The sequence below is a fragment of the Oncorhynchus keta genome, chromosome 13 (assembly GCF_023373465.1).
Source record: "Oncorhynchus keta strain PuntledgeMale-10-30-2019 chromosome 13, Oket_V2, whole genome shotgun sequence".
Taxonomy (NCBI): domain Eukaryota; kingdom Metazoa; phylum Chordata; class Actinopteri; order Salmoniformes; family Salmonidae; genus Oncorhynchus; species Oncorhynchus keta.
In genome coordinates, this window is record NC_068433.1 from 45,753,204 (window position 1) to 45,769,554 (window position 16,351).

The 16,351-nt window shown below is 43.3% G+C and overlaps 2 protein-coding genes across 2 annotated transcripts in view; one reads left to right on the forward strand and one right to left on the reverse strand.

Moving 5' to 3' along the window:
- Positions 1-4,355, forward strand: part of LOC118381184 (CUGBP Elav-like family member 2) — a 242,069-nt gene extending 237,714 nt beyond the window's left edge. Inside the window, exons 12-14 of the mRNA XM_052460291.1 lie at positions 3,357-3,554; positions 3,893-4,036; positions 4,184-4,355. Coding sequence (XP_052316251.1) covers positions 3,357-3,554; positions 3,893-4,036; positions 4,184-4,311 — 470 coding nt within the window. The 3' untranslated portion in view covers positions 4,312-4,355. The remainder of the gene's footprint in view (positions 1-3,356; positions 3,555-3,892; positions 4,037-4,183) is intronic.
- Positions 4,356-5,494: 1,139 nt separating this feature from the next.
- Positions 5,495-8,603, reverse strand: LOC127906871 (uncharacterized). Its single transcript, XM_052460685.1, has 9 exons — positions 8,575-8,603; positions 7,699-7,749; positions 7,261-7,491; positions 7,057-7,155; positions 6,865-6,961; positions 6,447-6,811; positions 6,226-6,346; positions 5,787-6,064; positions 5,495-5,733 (listed from the first exon to the last, which is right to left on the reverse strand). The coding sequence occupies exons 1-7, from the start codon at positions 8,601-8,603 to the stop codon at positions 6,271-6,273; spliced, it is 948 nt and encodes a 315-aa protein (XP_052316645.1). The 3' UTR covers positions 5,495-5,733; positions 5,787-6,064; positions 6,226-6,270.
- Between the last annotated feature and the right edge of the window lie 7,748 nt (positions 8,604-16,351).

Below are 16,351 nucleotides of genomic sequence, written 5' to 3' on the forward strand. Positions count from 1 at the left end.
GGGAATATCGATCCCCTCAGACTGTTGCCCTGCTAGGCAGTGAAGCCACACTAACAAGTGTAGCTGTTCTTCTTTACCTTGCTGCTCGTCGTTACCTTCTAAATGGCCAAATAAGGACGGGGGCATGCCAGGGACGTGCTGTTTGATTGGTGTTTGGCACTGTTGGTCTGGGGTCTGATTGGTCTAACAGTAGTGAGGTGATTTCTCCTCCGTGTGGGTGGTGAAAACGTCAGAGAGCGATAGATTGAGCGACGCCATTGAGGAGATTGAGATATTGGATCTTGAGTACACCAGGCCTTGAGTGTCTTGTGTTCATGAATAATAATACTGGTGTGTGTTAAACTGTGTGTGTACATTAGTGTGTGTTGAGTGTGTGTTGTGTGTGTCATGTGTTGTGTGTGTGTGTGTGTGTGTGTGTGTGTGTGTGGGGGGCTAGGAATGTTGTCATGGTGATATTTCAGTGACTGGCTGCTTGTTTCTGCTGTGGTGTTCCAGTTTGCATGGGTCAGGCCAGGCTCTCCATTCACCTCTGTGTTATGTGTTTTAATGTATATTACGTGTAGGACAAGTGTATTATGCATATGTGTGAGTGTGTGTGAGTGTGTGTGAGTGTGTGTGACAGATGAAATAAATATTTTGTGCATATAGCTACATATCCTGTACAAAATGTTTTGAAATGTGTTTTACATTGCGTATGTATGTATGTTGAGTGAATGAGTGTGTATGTATGTTGAGTGAATGAGTGTGTATGGATGTTGAGTGAATGAGTGTGTATGTATGTTGAGTGAATGAGTGTGTATGTATGTTGAGTGAATGAGTGTGTATGTATGTTGAGTGAATGAGTGTGTATGTATGTTGAGTGAATGAGTGTGTATGTATGTTGAGTGAATGAGTGTGTATGTATGTTGAGTGAATGAGAGTGAGTGAATGAGTGTGTATGTATGTTGAGTGAATGAGAGTGAGTGAATGAGTGTGTATGTATGTTGAGTGAATGAGTGTGTATGTATGTTGAGTGAATGAGTGTGTATGTATGTTGAGTGAATGAGTGTGTATGTATGTTGAGTGAATGAGTGTGTATGTATGTTGAGTGAATGAGTGTGTATGTATGTTGAGTGAATGAGAGTGAGTGAATGAGTGTGTATGTATGTTGAGTGAATGAGTGTGTATGTATGTTGAGTGAATGAGTGTGTATGTATGTTGAGTGAATGAGTGTGTATGTATGTTGAGTGAATGAGTGTGTATGTATGTTGAGTGAATGAGTGTGTATGTATGTTGAGTGAATGAGAGTGTATGTATGTTGAGTGAATGAGTGTGTATGTATGTTGAGTGAATGAGTGTGTATGTATGTTGAGTGAATGAGTGTGTATGTATGTTGAGTGAATGATGTGTGTTGAGTGAATGAGTGTGTATGTATGTTGAGTGAATGAGTGTGTATGTATGTTGAGTGAATGAGTGTGTATGTATGTTGAGTGAATGAGTGTGAGTGAATGAGTGTGTATGTATGTTGAGTGAATGAGAGTGAGTGAATGAGTGTGTATGTATGTTGAGTGAATGAGAGTGAGTGAATGAGTGTGTATGTATGTTGAGTGAATGAGTGTTTATGTATGTTGAGTGAATGAGTGTGTATGTATGTTGAGTGAATGAGAGTGAGTGAATGAGTGTGTATGTATGTTGAGTGAATGAGAGTGAGTGAATGAGTGTGTATGTATGTTGAGTGAATGAGTGTGTATGTATGTTGAGTGAATGAGTGTGTATGTATGTTGAGTGAATGAGAGTGAGTGAATGAGTGTGTATGTATGTTGAGTGAATGAGAGTGAGTGAATGAGTGTGTATGTATGTTGAGTGAATGAGTGTGTATGTATGTTGAGTGAATGAGTGTGTATGTATGTTGAGTGAATGAGTGTGTATGTATGTTGAGTGAATGAGTGTGTATGTATGTTGAGTGAATGAGTGTGTATGTATGTTGAGTGAATGAGTGTGTATGTATGTATGTACACTACCGTTCAAAAGTTTGGGTCACTTAGAAATGTCCTTGTTTTTGAAAGAAGAGCACTTTTTTTGTCCATTCAAATAACCTCAAATTGGTCAGAAATACAGTGTAGACATTGTTAATGTTGTAAATGACTATTGTAGCTGGAAACGGCTGATTTTTTATGGAATATCTACATATGTGTACAGAGGCCCATTATCAGCAACCATCACTCCTGTGTTCAAATGGCACGTTGTGTTAGCTAATCCAAGTTTATAATTTTAAAAGGATAAATTGATCATTAGAAAACCCTTTTGCAATTATGTTAGCACAGCTGAAAACTGTTATCCTGATTAAAGAAGCAATAAAAACGGGCTAGTTGAGTATCTGGAGCATCAGCATTTGTGGGTTTGATTTCAGGCTCAAAATGGCCAGAAACAAAGGACTTCCTTCTGAAACTCGTCATCTATTCTTGTTATGAGAAATTAAAGCTATTCCATGCGAGAAATTGCCAAGAAATTGTAGATCTCGTAAACTGGCTCTAACCAGAATAGGAGGAGTGGGAGGCCCCGGTGCACAACTGAGCAAGAGGACAAGTACATTAGAGTGTCTAGTTTGAGAACCAGACGCCTCAAATCCTCAACTGGCAGCTTCATTAAATAACACTTGCAATACTTATGTCATGCAGTAAAATGCTAATTAATTACTTAGAAATCATACAATGTGATTTTCTGGATTTTTGTGTTAGAATCCGTCTCTCCTTTTTTTTTATAAAAAAAAGGTATTCCGTCTCTCACAGTTGAAGTGTACCTATGATAAAAATTACAGATCTCTACATGCTTTATAAGTAGGAAAACCTGCAAAATCGGCAGTGTATCAAATACTTGTTCTCCCCAATGTATGTGGATATTCCATTAAAAAATCAGCCGTTTCCAGCTACGATAGTCATTTACAACATTAATGTTATTTTAATGGACGAAAAATGTGCTTTTCTTTCAAAAACATTTCTAAAACAACAACAAGACATTTCTAAGTGACCCCAAACGTTTGAACGGTAGTGTATAAAGTGAGTGAGTGTGTATGTATGTTGAGTGTGTGTGTGTGTGTGTGTGTGTGTGTGTGTGTGTGTGTGTGTGTGTGTGTGTGTGTGTGTGTGTGTGTGTGTGTGTGTGTGTGTGTGTGTGTGTGTGTGTGTGTGTGTGTGTGTGTGTGTGTGTGTGTGTGTGTGTGTTGAGTGATCGTGTGTGTGTCTGTGTGTGTTGAGAGTGTGTCTGTGTGTGTGTGTACTGTATGTATAATGAGTGTGTGTGTGATTAAACACAACCTGCAGTGGAGCTCTAATGAGTAAGTGCACTCTTCTTTTTGTACTGTTGGGTTTTATGTAAAGTTGCACAAATGCTCTCAGGTATGGCGGCCCTGAACGGAGGCCTGGGCGGCGCGGGGCTGACCAACGGCACGGCGGGCACCATGGACGCGCTCACACAGGCCTACTCAGGGATCCAGCAGTATGCAGCCGCAGCCCTGCCCACCCTCTACAGCCAGTCCCTGCTGCAGCAGCAAGGTGCCGCCGGCAGCCAGAAAGAGGGTCAGTGGGCGTGGGGTGGAGCCAGGGGGCGGAGGGAAGGGTCAGGGGGAGGGAAGAGACAGGAGGGTGGAGGGGGAAGTGTTGGGAGAGAGGTATGCACTCCCAATACAGCCAGAACCGACTGCAATAGTCGAACTGGCACAAGAAGCTTTCTAGTGAGATTACTAATGCAATAACGATACTAACCACGGGTAGCCAGAAACAGGTTGGGCACTGAGGGTAGAAGGGAGAGCATAGTGTGTTAAAGACGTATGCATTAACTCTCTATAATCTCTTCACTCTGTATGTCTCTGGGTTTAACCCTTACCCGCTACTGTCCCGTGTCTCTCTCCTGTTAGGGCCTGAAGGTGCCAACCTGTTCATCTACCACCTGCCCCAGGAGTTTGGGGACCAGGATATCCTGCAGATGTTCATGCCTTTTGGAAACGTGGTCTCTGCCAAAGTCTTCATTGACAAACAGACAAACCTGAGCAAGTGCTTCGGTACGTCCGCCAGCACAAACACACTGAAAACACACAACACCTGTGTATGAATGACATGTTGTATTCCTGTTAGTGCACCCTCTCTCTCTAACTCGCTCTCCCTCTCTCTTCTCTTGTACCCGGTCCATTTCCTTCTCTGTCTCCCAGGCTTCGTCAGCTATGACAATCCCGTGTCGGCGCAGGCAGCCATCCAGGCCATGAATGGCTTCCAGATCGGCATGAAGAGGCTGAAGGTGCAGCTCAAGCGCTCCAAGAACGACAGCAAACCATACTGATCTTAGCACTAGGGCCTATCTGCTCCCATGTTACCACTGCTAGGGTAAGTCCCCATACGAGCCACGACCTCTACACAGGGACTGGGGGAGGGAAGTGGAGGGAGGGGGGAGACAACATTTGACCACCAGAGGGAGACACTACTTTCTCCTTGAGTTTTATTTGTTTGTTTTTTTAGCTTTTGTGTTCAGCAGTATTATTTATTATTACTATTATGATTCTTTTTGTATTATCTTTCACATGAATGCTTCCATTACCACCTTTATTTTGTACCACTTTAAAAAAAAAAGTAGCTATCATCGGTAGCTTTTTCAGTTGTAAAACATATTTAATTTTCTACGTGATTATTTCTATACTGTTATGAGAAGAATTTCGTTACTCGAAAAACAGAGTAAGAAAAAAAACCAGAACCTATATGATTTAGTTTGTTCTCTTTGTGAACCTGAGGCCTGATAAAATGCTGAGATAAAGGGTTCATTTCTGACACACAAAGCACCGATATGCACATGACCCTTGACCTCCTGGTGTTGGTTTCCGGGCCAACCACCGCTGCTTCTCTGACCCCTGATGCCTGCTGACAGACACCAGGGAACAAAGGGTTCAAAAACGAAACTTAGTGGCCTCTCACCTGTTAGTCAGTCAACGACAGCATCCCATATACTCTTCTATTTCATTATTATCAGGACTCCAGTCATTTTCATTTCTTAATGTGGAGAATGTTTATTTCACACTAAAACAATGTTAGCAAACTATGATTTTCTGGGTCAGATCACATTGGTCTTTGTTGAAAGGGATATTGTGTAGAACATTTTCAAAGTAACATCCAGAATCTGATGAAGGCTATAAGATTTTAAAAAAATGTATGGGTGGGAAGTTAACTGAAAATACTTGATGTTTCTTGAGTGATAAAGAAAGAAATTCAAAGTAGCGAAAGCCACAGGCCTGTACATTTTATTTGTAAAAAAAGCAGTTCTATTTTTATACAAAATTTTTACTGCCTCAGAAAAAAAATGATTTTATTTATTGCCTATCGTTAAGTTATTGGACTCCTACAAAGAACAGAATCCGTTTGAATAGAACCTTGTTGAGTAGTCTTCTGAAATTCGGAACTGTAGAATTCTCTAGAACAGAGCCAGGTTCACACCTCTCTCTGTCTGTGCTCCCTTCACTGTCACACACCTCCCTTCACTGTCACTCACCTCCCTGTCTGTGCTCCCTTCACTGTCACACACCTCTCTGTCTGTGCTCCCTTCACTGTCACTCACCTCCCTTCACTGTCACACACCTCTCTGTCTGTGCTCCCTTCACTGTCACTCACCTCCCTTCACTGTCACACACCTCTCTGTCTGTGCTCCCTTCACTGTCACTCACCTCCCTTCACTGTCACACACCTCTCTGTCTGTGCTCCCTTCACTGTCACTCACCTCCCTTCACTGTCACACACCTCACTGTCTGTGCTCCCTTCACTGTCACTCACCTCCCTTCACTGTCACACACCTCTCTGTCTGTGCTCCCTTCACTGTCACTCACCTCCCTTCACTGTCACTCACCTCCCTTCACTGTCACTCACCTCCCTTCACTGTCACACACCTCTCTCTGTCTGTGCTCCCTTCACTGTCACACACCTCCCTTCACTGTCACACACCTCTCTCTGTCTGTGCTCCCTTCACTGTCACTCACCTCCCTTCACTGTCACACACCTCTCTGTCTGTGCTCCCTTCACTGTCACTCACCTCCCTTCACTGTCACACACCTCTCTGTCTGTGCTCCCTTCACTGTCACTCACCTCCCTTCACTGCCACACACCTCTCTCTGTCTGTGCTCCCTTCACTGTCACTCACCTCCCTTCACTGTCACACACCTCTCTCTGTCTGTGCTCCCTTCACTGTCACTCACCTCCCTTCACTGTCACACACCTCTCTGTCTGTGCTCCCTTCACTGTCACACACCTCCCTTCACTGTCACACACCTCTCTCTGTCTGTGCCCCCTTCACTGTCACACCTCTCTCTGTCTGTGCCCCCTTCACTGTCACACACCTCTCTCTGTCTGTGCCCCCTTCACTGTCACACACCTCTCTCTGTCTGTGCCCCTTCACTGTCACACACCTCTCTGTCTGTGCCCCCTTCACTGTCACACCTCTCTCTGTCTGTGCCCCCTTCACTGTCACACCTCTCTCTGTCTGTGCCCCCTTCACTGTCACACCTCTCTCTGTCTGTGCCCCCTTCACTGTCACACCTCTCTCTGTCTGTGCCCCCTTCACTGTCACACCTCTCTCTGTCTGTGCCCCCTTCACTGTCACACCTCTCTCTGTCTGTGCCCCCTTCACTGTCACACCTCTCTCTGTCTGTGCCCCCTTCACTGTCACACCTCTCTCTGTCTGTGCCCCCTTCACTGTCACACCTCTCTCTGTCTGTGCCCCCTTCACTGTCACACCTCTCTCTGTCTGTGCCCCCTTCACTGTCACACCTCTCTCTGTCTGTGCCCCCTTCACTGTCACACCTCTCTCTGTCTGTGCCCCCTTCACTGTCACTCACCTCCCTTCACTGTCACACACCTCTCTGTCTGTGCTCCCTTCACTGTCACACCTCTCTCTGTCTGTGCCCCCTTCACTGTCACACCTCTCTCTGTCTGTGCCCCCTTCACTGTCACACCTCTCTCTGTCTGTGCCCCTTCACTGTCACACCTCTCTCTGTCTGTGCCCCCTTCACTGTCACACCTCTCTGTCTGTGCCCCTTCACTGTCACACCTCTCTCTGTCTGTGCCCCCTTCACTGTCACACCTCTCTCTGTCTGTGCCCCCTTCACTGTCACACCTCTCTCTGTCTGTGCCCCCTTCACTGTCACACCTCTCTCTGTCTGTGCCCCCTTCACTGTCACACACCTCTCTCTGTCTGTGCCCCCTTCACTGTCACACACCTCTCTCTGTCTGTGCCCCCTTCACTGTCACACACCTCTCTCTGTCTGTGCCCCCTTCACTGTCACACCTCTCTCTGTCTGTGCCCCCTTCACTGTCACACCTCTCTCTGTCTGTGCCCCCTTCACTGTCACACCTCTCTCTGTCTGTGCCCCCTTCACTGTCACACCTCTCTCTGTCTGTGCCCCCTTCACTGTCACACCTCTCTCTGTCTGTGCCTCCTTCACTGTCACACCTCTCTCTGTCTGTGCCCCCTTCACTGTCACACCTCTCTCTGTCTGTGCCCCTTCACTGTCACACCTCTCTCTGTCTGTGCCCCTTCACTGTCACACCTCTCTCTCTCTCTCTCTCCACCTCTCTCTGTCTGTGCCCCCTTCACTGTCACACCTCTCTCTGTCTGTGCCCCCTTCACTGTCACACCTCTCTCTCTCTCTCTCACACACCTCTCTCTGTCTGTGCCCCTTCACTGTCACACCTCTCTCTGTCTGTGCCCCCTTCACTGTCACACCTCTCTCTGTCTGTGCCCCTTCACTGTCACACCTCTCTCTGTCTGTGCCCCCTTCACTGTCACACCTCTCTCTGTCTGTGCCCCCTTCACTGTCACACCTCTCTCTCTCTCTCTTCTCACACACCTCTCTCTGTCTGTGCCCCCTTCACTGTCACACCTCTCTCTGTCTGTGCCCCCTTCACTGTCACACCTCTCTCTGTCTGTGCCCCCTTCACTGTCACACCTCTCTCTCTCTCTCTCACACACCTCTCTCTGTCTGTGCCCCCTTCACTGTCACACCTCTCTCTGTCTGTGCCCCCTTCACTGTCACACCTCTCTCTGTCTGTGCCCCCTTCACTTCTCTCTGTCTGTGCCCCCTTCACTGTCACACCTCTCTCTCTCTCTCTCTCCACCTCTCACTGTCTGTGCCCCCTTCACTGTCACACCTCTCTCTGTCTGTGCCCCCTTCACTGTCACACCTCTCTCTGTCTGTGCCCCCTTCACTGTCACACCTCTCTCTCTCTCTCTCTCACACCTCTCTCTGTCTGTGCCCCCTTCACTGTCACACCTCTCTCTGTCTGTGCCCCCTTCACTGTCACACCTCTCTCTCTCTCTCTCTCTCACACACCTCTCTCTGTCTGTGCCCCCTTCACTGTCACACCTCTCTCTCTCTGTGCCCCCTTCACTGTCACACCTCTCTCTCTCTGTGCCCCCTTCACTGTCACACCTCTCTCTCTCTGTGCCCCCTTCACTGTCACCTCTCTCTCACACACACACCTTTCCTGCGTTTCGTTTTTTTGTTCACGTGTATGTTTTGTTCGTTTGTACTGTACAAAAACTTTTAAACAGTTTCTCCCAAGTGACAATCCATCCTCCTTGCTCTCTAGAAGCATGTGGTACTGATGGATATAACTTTGGGTGCTCTGTGTATGAGTGTGTGATAGTGTGTTTGTACTGTAAATGTGTGTCTGTTGGTATTAATCCAAATTGTAAATCATTTTTGTACAAAAAAAATGAAATAATGATAGATAAAAAAAAAATGGCCAATTGTGTAGTGAGTGGTGTTGCCATTATGGCCTGGTGGTTTACATTGTTGTTTTGTTCTGTGTTGTTCCCCTGATTTTAATGCTGTAGTAATGTGGTGCCCTGGCTCTCTGTCCTGTGTGTAACTCTCTCCTCTCCCCTGTTTTCTTCCTATAGAACCCATCTCCATGCCTGTTAGCTCATCGTTTGCCTAGCATGTCTCTGTGGCGTGGCGTCCAAAAACCAAAAAAATACAAAAAGTCTCATCGTCCCGTCATTGTTTTCTGATGTCTTTTCTGAGCTCACCTGATCATAACCTGGTCTCCGCCTACTGACCTTTTTGAACTTAGCTTGACCTTTTTTGGACTTTTTTTTTTGCATGTGACCTCATGTTCTATTTTGGGGAGGTGGGGTGGCTGGGGTACATTGTGGATGAAGGAGGGCGGGAGGGAGGAGGGGGGGGGCGAATCAATGTGAAGAAGTATAGCATCATTCATACAAACAGATTGAAATCTTACAGACAAAAACAAAACGTTTCTTTTAAAAACAGAAAAACCCCGTGGCAAAATGATTTCCGTTAGATTTATTTAGTTATGTTTAGTTTCCTTCTTTTAGGTTGGGTTTCATTTTTTGCTCCTTTTTTCAGTTAAAAGTAAACTTGAAAGTTCAGCACAGGGATTGGCATGCTGTCTTGTTTCTGGCTCCACTAGCAATATGAGGCCAGAAGCAGACACTGTCGGTGTCCATGAAAAATAGACTACTTCCAAAACAGTTCTGAATAAAAACTGTCTGATCAATATTAGACTCTCTCAGAGCTCTGTAATTGTTTTTACATTTTTCAGGCAGTGTAAAGTTTTTTGATAAGGCCATTTTAAGTGGCTCTGTTTCTCATTAAAGTATATATAGAACCACTTTTTTCTAGAGTAGTTTAAGGTATTACAAAAATGTCAACAAAAAAAAGACTTGCCCTGTTTGGGGGCAGAAATGCTACCTACGTGTCACCTTTTGCTGAACTGACTCACAGATAGACAATCCGTGGTTTAAATGCACATGATAAAGAAATGACCTATATTTTCTACTGTTTAAATTATAGAGCGAAAAAAAAAGAAGAAAATGCCTGTAACCCGCGTTAACGTTGGTGCTTCTTGTGAGTTTAGTTTTGGTTTCATTACAAGTCTAACGGTCTTAAGTGTCTCATGTTTTTAAAGAGAAGACTAAAAAAAAATCTGTTTACTTGAACAATAGACAATTATACTATTATAATTGTTTTGTCTTTTTTTTTAAGCAGTCCCAATTTGCTAAATTTCTTGTTGGGTAATTAGCTATATAAAATTCCTAAAAAATATATATATGAATATATAAATATATATATATATATAACATGTCGGCTTGTGAAGCATCAATGTTAATATAATTTTATTTCTATCGTGGGAAACAATATTTAGATGTGTTTTGTTGTTCATTATAATGTGATTTTCTTTTCTTATAAAGAAAAAAAGACAAGATCGGTGGAGTTTAGTGCCAAAACCTGAAGGTACATCCTGTCTATAGCGCGTCAGTGTATTTCTTGTGAAATGATTTGATAACATGGGTATTTTATTAAGTGTTTTGTATGGATCCCTCATATGTAAAAATATAGATTTAAAAAAGAGTTTGTTAACTTGCTATTCTGTGGTCTTGTTGCCTGAAACTGTTCATGTTTTGCTTTTCTTTGTAAAGATGTAAAAAGTGCCCATGTGTCATATATATATACACACACACACACACACACACACACACACACACACACACACACACACACACACACACACACACACACACACACACACACACACACACACGCAGACCTCACAGTTGACTTGACTTTGTTGTTGTGTATGAGAGCCCCTGAGTGTGAGAGCCTCTACAGTCCAGTTTCCATGCTCCTGCCCACCAGTCTTTACATTACTGTTCACACGCTCTCTCTCACTTACGTCACTCACACACACAGTTCTCAGAATTCTGCAAAGCCTTATCACAAGCCCTTACATGAACACTCACACACACATACTCGCCAAACACTCTCGCTTCATCCTTTCGCTTTGACAAATGTCAAGCCTTATTTTAAGCTTTGTCTCTCTCATTATAACCTAAATCAAGGACAAGTGTTTAGTTGAAGTCGCTACAGACTGGGAAGGGGAACCGTTATTTGCTGGTCATGTATGTGTCACCTCAAACAACATGAATGTGTTGCTTACATGAGGTAAGTGAAGGGCAAGAATTTCCCACACAAGCCTCAAACCCTCCCCAGACCCAGACAAAACAACGTTGATTAGTACAGAATGATTTTCATCTGTTTGGTTTTGAAGTTTCTTCCGTTGACAGTTTCTTATGGACATGTACCAGTATTGGTAATCACACCATTACTACAGACATATGTCTGCCCTGTTGTAAATGTTGTGTAATGTAGTGTAACAGGCCAAAACAGTGTTGAGATGCCAACGTATTACGTCATGATTCTCATAGTCAATCCGTTTACATGACACAGTGCTTGTCTGTCCGTCTCAGTATTCTGTAAAACTGCCCCGATTCCCTTCCCTGGAAACCTAGTTTACGGTCTGCAAAACGCAGCACTATTTTATACAAAAACTCACCAGTCGCCTTAACCAGGGAGTGTTGTATCGAAAGACGTGTCTAATCGGATCTAAAATCTGTATGTAAGTAGGTGGTGTTTACCAAGTCTAAGTGTACTGTATTGTACTGTACCTCCAGCTTCTCCAACTCTGGGTAAGCGTGTCACCATTTTGTCCCACAACGCAGAGTAGAGAGGCAAAATGGCCACCTTATTTAGTGTGGCTCTCAAACTGACAACCAAGGGAAAATAAATGTGTTTATTGTTATCCGTTTCATGGTCTTTTTACAGAATAACAAGGTTTATTTGAAATACCGAGCCAAATGGAGGAGGGTTCGTAAAGTGCAGACAGGGGAAATAAAACGAGACAGCAAAACACCAGTCTCAGCCAAGAGGCAGAGCCCTTACCAATGCCAAACTACAGTTGAGTCCATAGCATATCAAATTGACATTTCCTAAAGCAGTAATGAGTCATTTTTATTTATTTGACCTTTATTTAACTAGGCAAGAACAAATTCTTATTTTCAATGACGGCCTAGGAACAGTGGGTTAACTGCCTTGTTCAGGGGCAGAACGACAGATTTGTACCTTGTCAGCTTGGGGATTCAAACTTGCAACCCAACGCTCTAACCACTACCCTGCCGCCCAATGCCATAAAAAACAGCTCTAACTACCTGCATAAAAGTAATCAAGATTGCCAATATGTCATACGACACATATATCAGTGTTAATAGATCATTTTGTCATTAACGTGCGCTGATCGTAGTCTCCTTATAAGACAGCTGCCCTATTAGGCCTAAGACCCTTCAGGAATCCTCTCTGTGAGGAACATCTTTGCACTCTAAATACATTAGGTAACATGAACAGACAGAGTTACATCAACTCACGGTGCAGCATAATGGGTTGCAGGCGTAGAGGCTTGGGTTTTTCTGTTTGATTTCAGGTTCATCCCTTAGACAACCACTTATACTTTGGGAGATGGTAATGTATGGACATGTGTGTGTTTTTACAAAACTTAAGCATCCCCCAATTCCCAAATCTCTCACTCACACACACACACACACAGCGCGGGTTGGCACAGTGTAGTCTGATTGAAGTTGCAGTCTGATAGATGTTTCTGAAAAAGCAAAAGAGTGTCCTCTGCAGACAGACCGTTAGACAGGAATGTCTGTTGAGTGCCTCACATCTCAGGGGCTGTCATCACCGATGCTTGTTGTAATCTTTCAATCTTGTCACTGTTCCGTTCTCTGTTCTCTTTCTTTCTTAATTATCTAAAGTGCTATTTATCAAACAATTACATTTTAAAGGAAAAAAACAACTTGTAGTTTCTTTGCATTTTGGCTTATTCTGTCTGGTTTTGGGGGAAAATGTTTGTTTTCTCTCTCTTTCTGTGCCGTAAAGAGCTTGTTGTCTGTAGATTAATATCATTTTGTTTGATTCTAAAGGATTTCAATAGTTTTAAGTATTGTCTTGAGAGAAGCCAAAGTCAGTGCATTTCAGTGGATTCTGTAAGCGTGATGTATGTTTGTTTGACAACACTTCGAAATCTGTCATTGGAGGGGATTGGAAAAAGTACAAAAAATGCAGGCTTTCCTATTTCTACAAATGATTGTACTTATGCATTTTGTACCAGTGAAACTTTTTATACTGGAGATTAAAGGAAACAAAAAAAAAAACTATTAGAAAAACAAACCTGTCTGGCCTCATGATGTGGCCTGACCTTTGTTGACTGGTTCCCGAGTATGATTTATAGCTGGCATCAAGAACGTTGTCTTTTAATATACGATTTTCTAGAAGAACTTTGGCTTGGTTTCTTTAATGAATTAACTTCTTCATTTTCCTTAGTTCCGTGTTGTTATTTTTGCAAAGAGGGGTTAGGTGAGTGTTGCTTTCTTTTTGGCTTATAAATAGTTATAGCCGTTTGTCTATACTAAAAAAAAACGGTAAGTTTCATTTAACTTCTGTATTGTGACGTCTACCTGATAAAACAATTAGGAATATAAATATTTAGTCACCTTCAGTGGATTAATGTATTAGTTTAATAAAAAGATAAACTAATTAGAGGTTTTTGCTTTGAACTGTTTAGATTTTTCTGGTTTCTCTGTCCCCTGTGAACTAATTGTGTAGCTGAAGCAGTCAGAATTATTTTTGTAAACGTATGTTCTTGTGTGATGCAGTTACTTGCTTCTGTCTCCGATATTAAACCATTTTTCCTAATACTCGTCTCTGTGTGTGTGTTGTTGTTGTTGTTGTCGTGTTCCCGTGGCTGTCTGATGTCGTAATGTTTCACACAACCCCACGTTTCACGTCTCTATCTCTCCTTTTCTCTCTCGATCTCTCTTTTCCTCTCTGGTGTTTGGTACTTCTTTTACACATAGTACAGTTGATTTCATCCCCAAGTGACAACTCACTATGGTGTCCTCAGTAAACATGGTAAATATACATCAAGGTGTGTCTATGTATATTACTTTGTCGCCCAAGATGATGTGACAGTTCATCACCTTTCGGAAAAAAATTCATTTGTCAATCAAATTTGTACAACAAAATTCTATGGTGCTCGGGGGCCATGATAATGAAAAACATTTCAACAAGAAATAGCATGACAGGATTTTGTGAGTTGAATGAGTTGTAGGAACACAAAACTGTTATCTGACCTCATCTCTCTCACAACAATTGAATTATCATAAATCGAGCTCGGTGCTTACCGGCCTTGCGTTATCCTCCAATGTGTCTCTGCCTGACTACCTAATTGGCCGGAAGGTTTCAAAAGAGGGCAGGTCTTTCTGCTGTCCCTGATTAGGAAACGGCTGCTATTGGCCAATGTGAGGGTTCCCTCATCAGGGATTGGCCTGTGCTGTACACTGTTCTGGGCATGGTCTGTCTACTATGTCTGTGTCCAACTCCACTTCTGTACCGTGTCAGTACTGCATCCCCTAATATGTAGAGAAATAGGAAAGGAAAGAGTCAAAGCTACACCCTTTCAAATTGATAGGGTATCTATGTTTACCAATGACAATGTATCCAATTACAGAATGGTGTGTGTACTTTTATAGAAGGATCTCACACCATGTGTGTCCTGCTACATTTACAGGACCCTTCATTTCTACGCCTCACAACAATTTACAAAAATGAGGTCTGGCTGGTTGGTGCTGGAGGCAAACAACTGCAACGATTCAGTTTTTGGTTTTTTTGCGTCAAGGGATATATTTTTTTTCTTTCATCAGTGCAATACTCAACCAAGCCTATTATGAAATATTGTTTGGTTTTTAGGGAGGACCGACAATAAAAGTCATATAGCGTGAGGATCATAACGTATGTAGATTACTATTATCATCATCTCACCTAGCATTTCAGGAAGAGGATCTGTTTTTTCTCTCTCTCTCATGTGGTTGTCCATTTTCTGTTCAACCATCCAAAACCATAGGAGGTGGGGAAAAGGGATTTAAAAAAAACACATTTAATGTTTTATCTGTCTGACAGAAAAAGGGCACGCAAGGAAAATTCCTCCAATTCTGCCATGTCAGGTTGACGACATTATGATAGGGCGTAATTGTGGGGTTGTTTTTTCCCCAATGTACACACGCTCAACCTGGTAAATATCCAAACCTTCACTGAGTAGACAAAACATTAAGAACACTTGCTCTTTCCATGACACTGACCAGGTGAATACAGTTTTTCCACGCTCAACCGTTTCATGTGTGTATCAAGAAGCATTGGAGTCACAACATTGGCAAGCATCCTTGTGGAACGCTTTTGACACTTTGCAGAGTCCATTTCCTGACAAATAGGGGGAGACGGGTGAAACTCAATAATAGAACTGTGTTTTCACCGGATTTGAGTTCCGCAACCAGGACTGCTGAAGCAACTCTACCATCCCATCACCTGCTATCAAAAAGGGCCAGTCAGGTAGGTGCACACTCACTATGACCTCTGACCTCACCTGGAGAATACAGCCACATGTCAGGTAAGATCCTCCAACACATGACATCTAAGTAACATGAAAAAAGTACTACGTCTATAACCAGGTAATCCGCATCACTAAAACTCAAATCAGTCAATCAAACATCAGACTATGGTAATTTCTTCATGACACATGCCGTCAGGGTCCCTTGTTTAAAAAAACGTGTATTCAGGCAAGGCACTGTCGAGATATCAGTAGTACTAGCAAGACTGTCTGAAGGGGTTTTCATAGACTAATAGTAGTGAAATAGAAGGGCACTGGCAGTTACAAATGATATGCAAGTAATACACTGCACTATGTTTATACAATAGAATAGTCTGAGAGAGAACTGTCAGACACAGCAGTGTTTACATCACCGCTACACAGAACCTCTCCATAATTCAAATGTTCAGACACCCTACAGGGATACCGGCACAGCACACACTTCCAACACAACACTGCCACACTCTCCCTCTACCAGACTCCCTATGGGGACAGTAAAAACACTTCCTTCTGTAACTGGGAGGTGTACTTTTCCAGACACTTCTACAGAGGAAAAGGAAGAGAGAGAGAGGGAGAGAAAGAGAACAGGAGACGGGAAAGTGAGAGGGAGAGAGAACATGAGATTGGGAAAGTGAGAGGGAGGGAGAACATGAGATTGGGAAAGGGAGAGAGGGAGAACATGAGATTGGGAAAGTGAGAGGGAGAGAGAACATGAGATTGGGAAAGTGAGAGGGAGAGAGAACATGAGATTGGGAAAGTGAGAGGGAGAGAGAACATGAGATTGGGAAAGTGAGAGGGAGAGAGAACATGAGATTGGGAAAGTGAGAGGGAGAGAGAACATGAGATTGGGAAAGTGAGAGGGAGAGAGAACATGAGATTGGGAAAGTGAGAGGGAGAGAGAACATGAGATTGAAAGAAAGAGAGAACATGAGAGGGTGAGAGGAGAAGAACATGAGATTGGGAAAGTGAGAGGGAGAGAGAACATGAGATTGGGAAAGTGAGAGGGAGAGAGAACATGAGATTGAGAAAGTGAGAGGGAGAGAGAACATGAGATTGGGAAAGTG

Coding starts and splice junctions, on each gene's coding strand:
- LOC127906871 (XM_052460685.1), bottom strand. CDS start 8,603: ATGCTTCTAGAGAGCAAGGAGGATGGATT. Junction 7,492..7,698: donor GGGGGCACAGACAGAGAGAG/GTGTGACAGTGA, acceptor AGACAGAGAGAG/GTGTGACAGTGAAGGGGGCA. Junction 7,156..7,260: donor GGGGGCACAGACAGAGAGAG/GTGTGTGACAGT, acceptor AGACAGAGAGAG/GTGTGACAGTGAAGGGGGCA.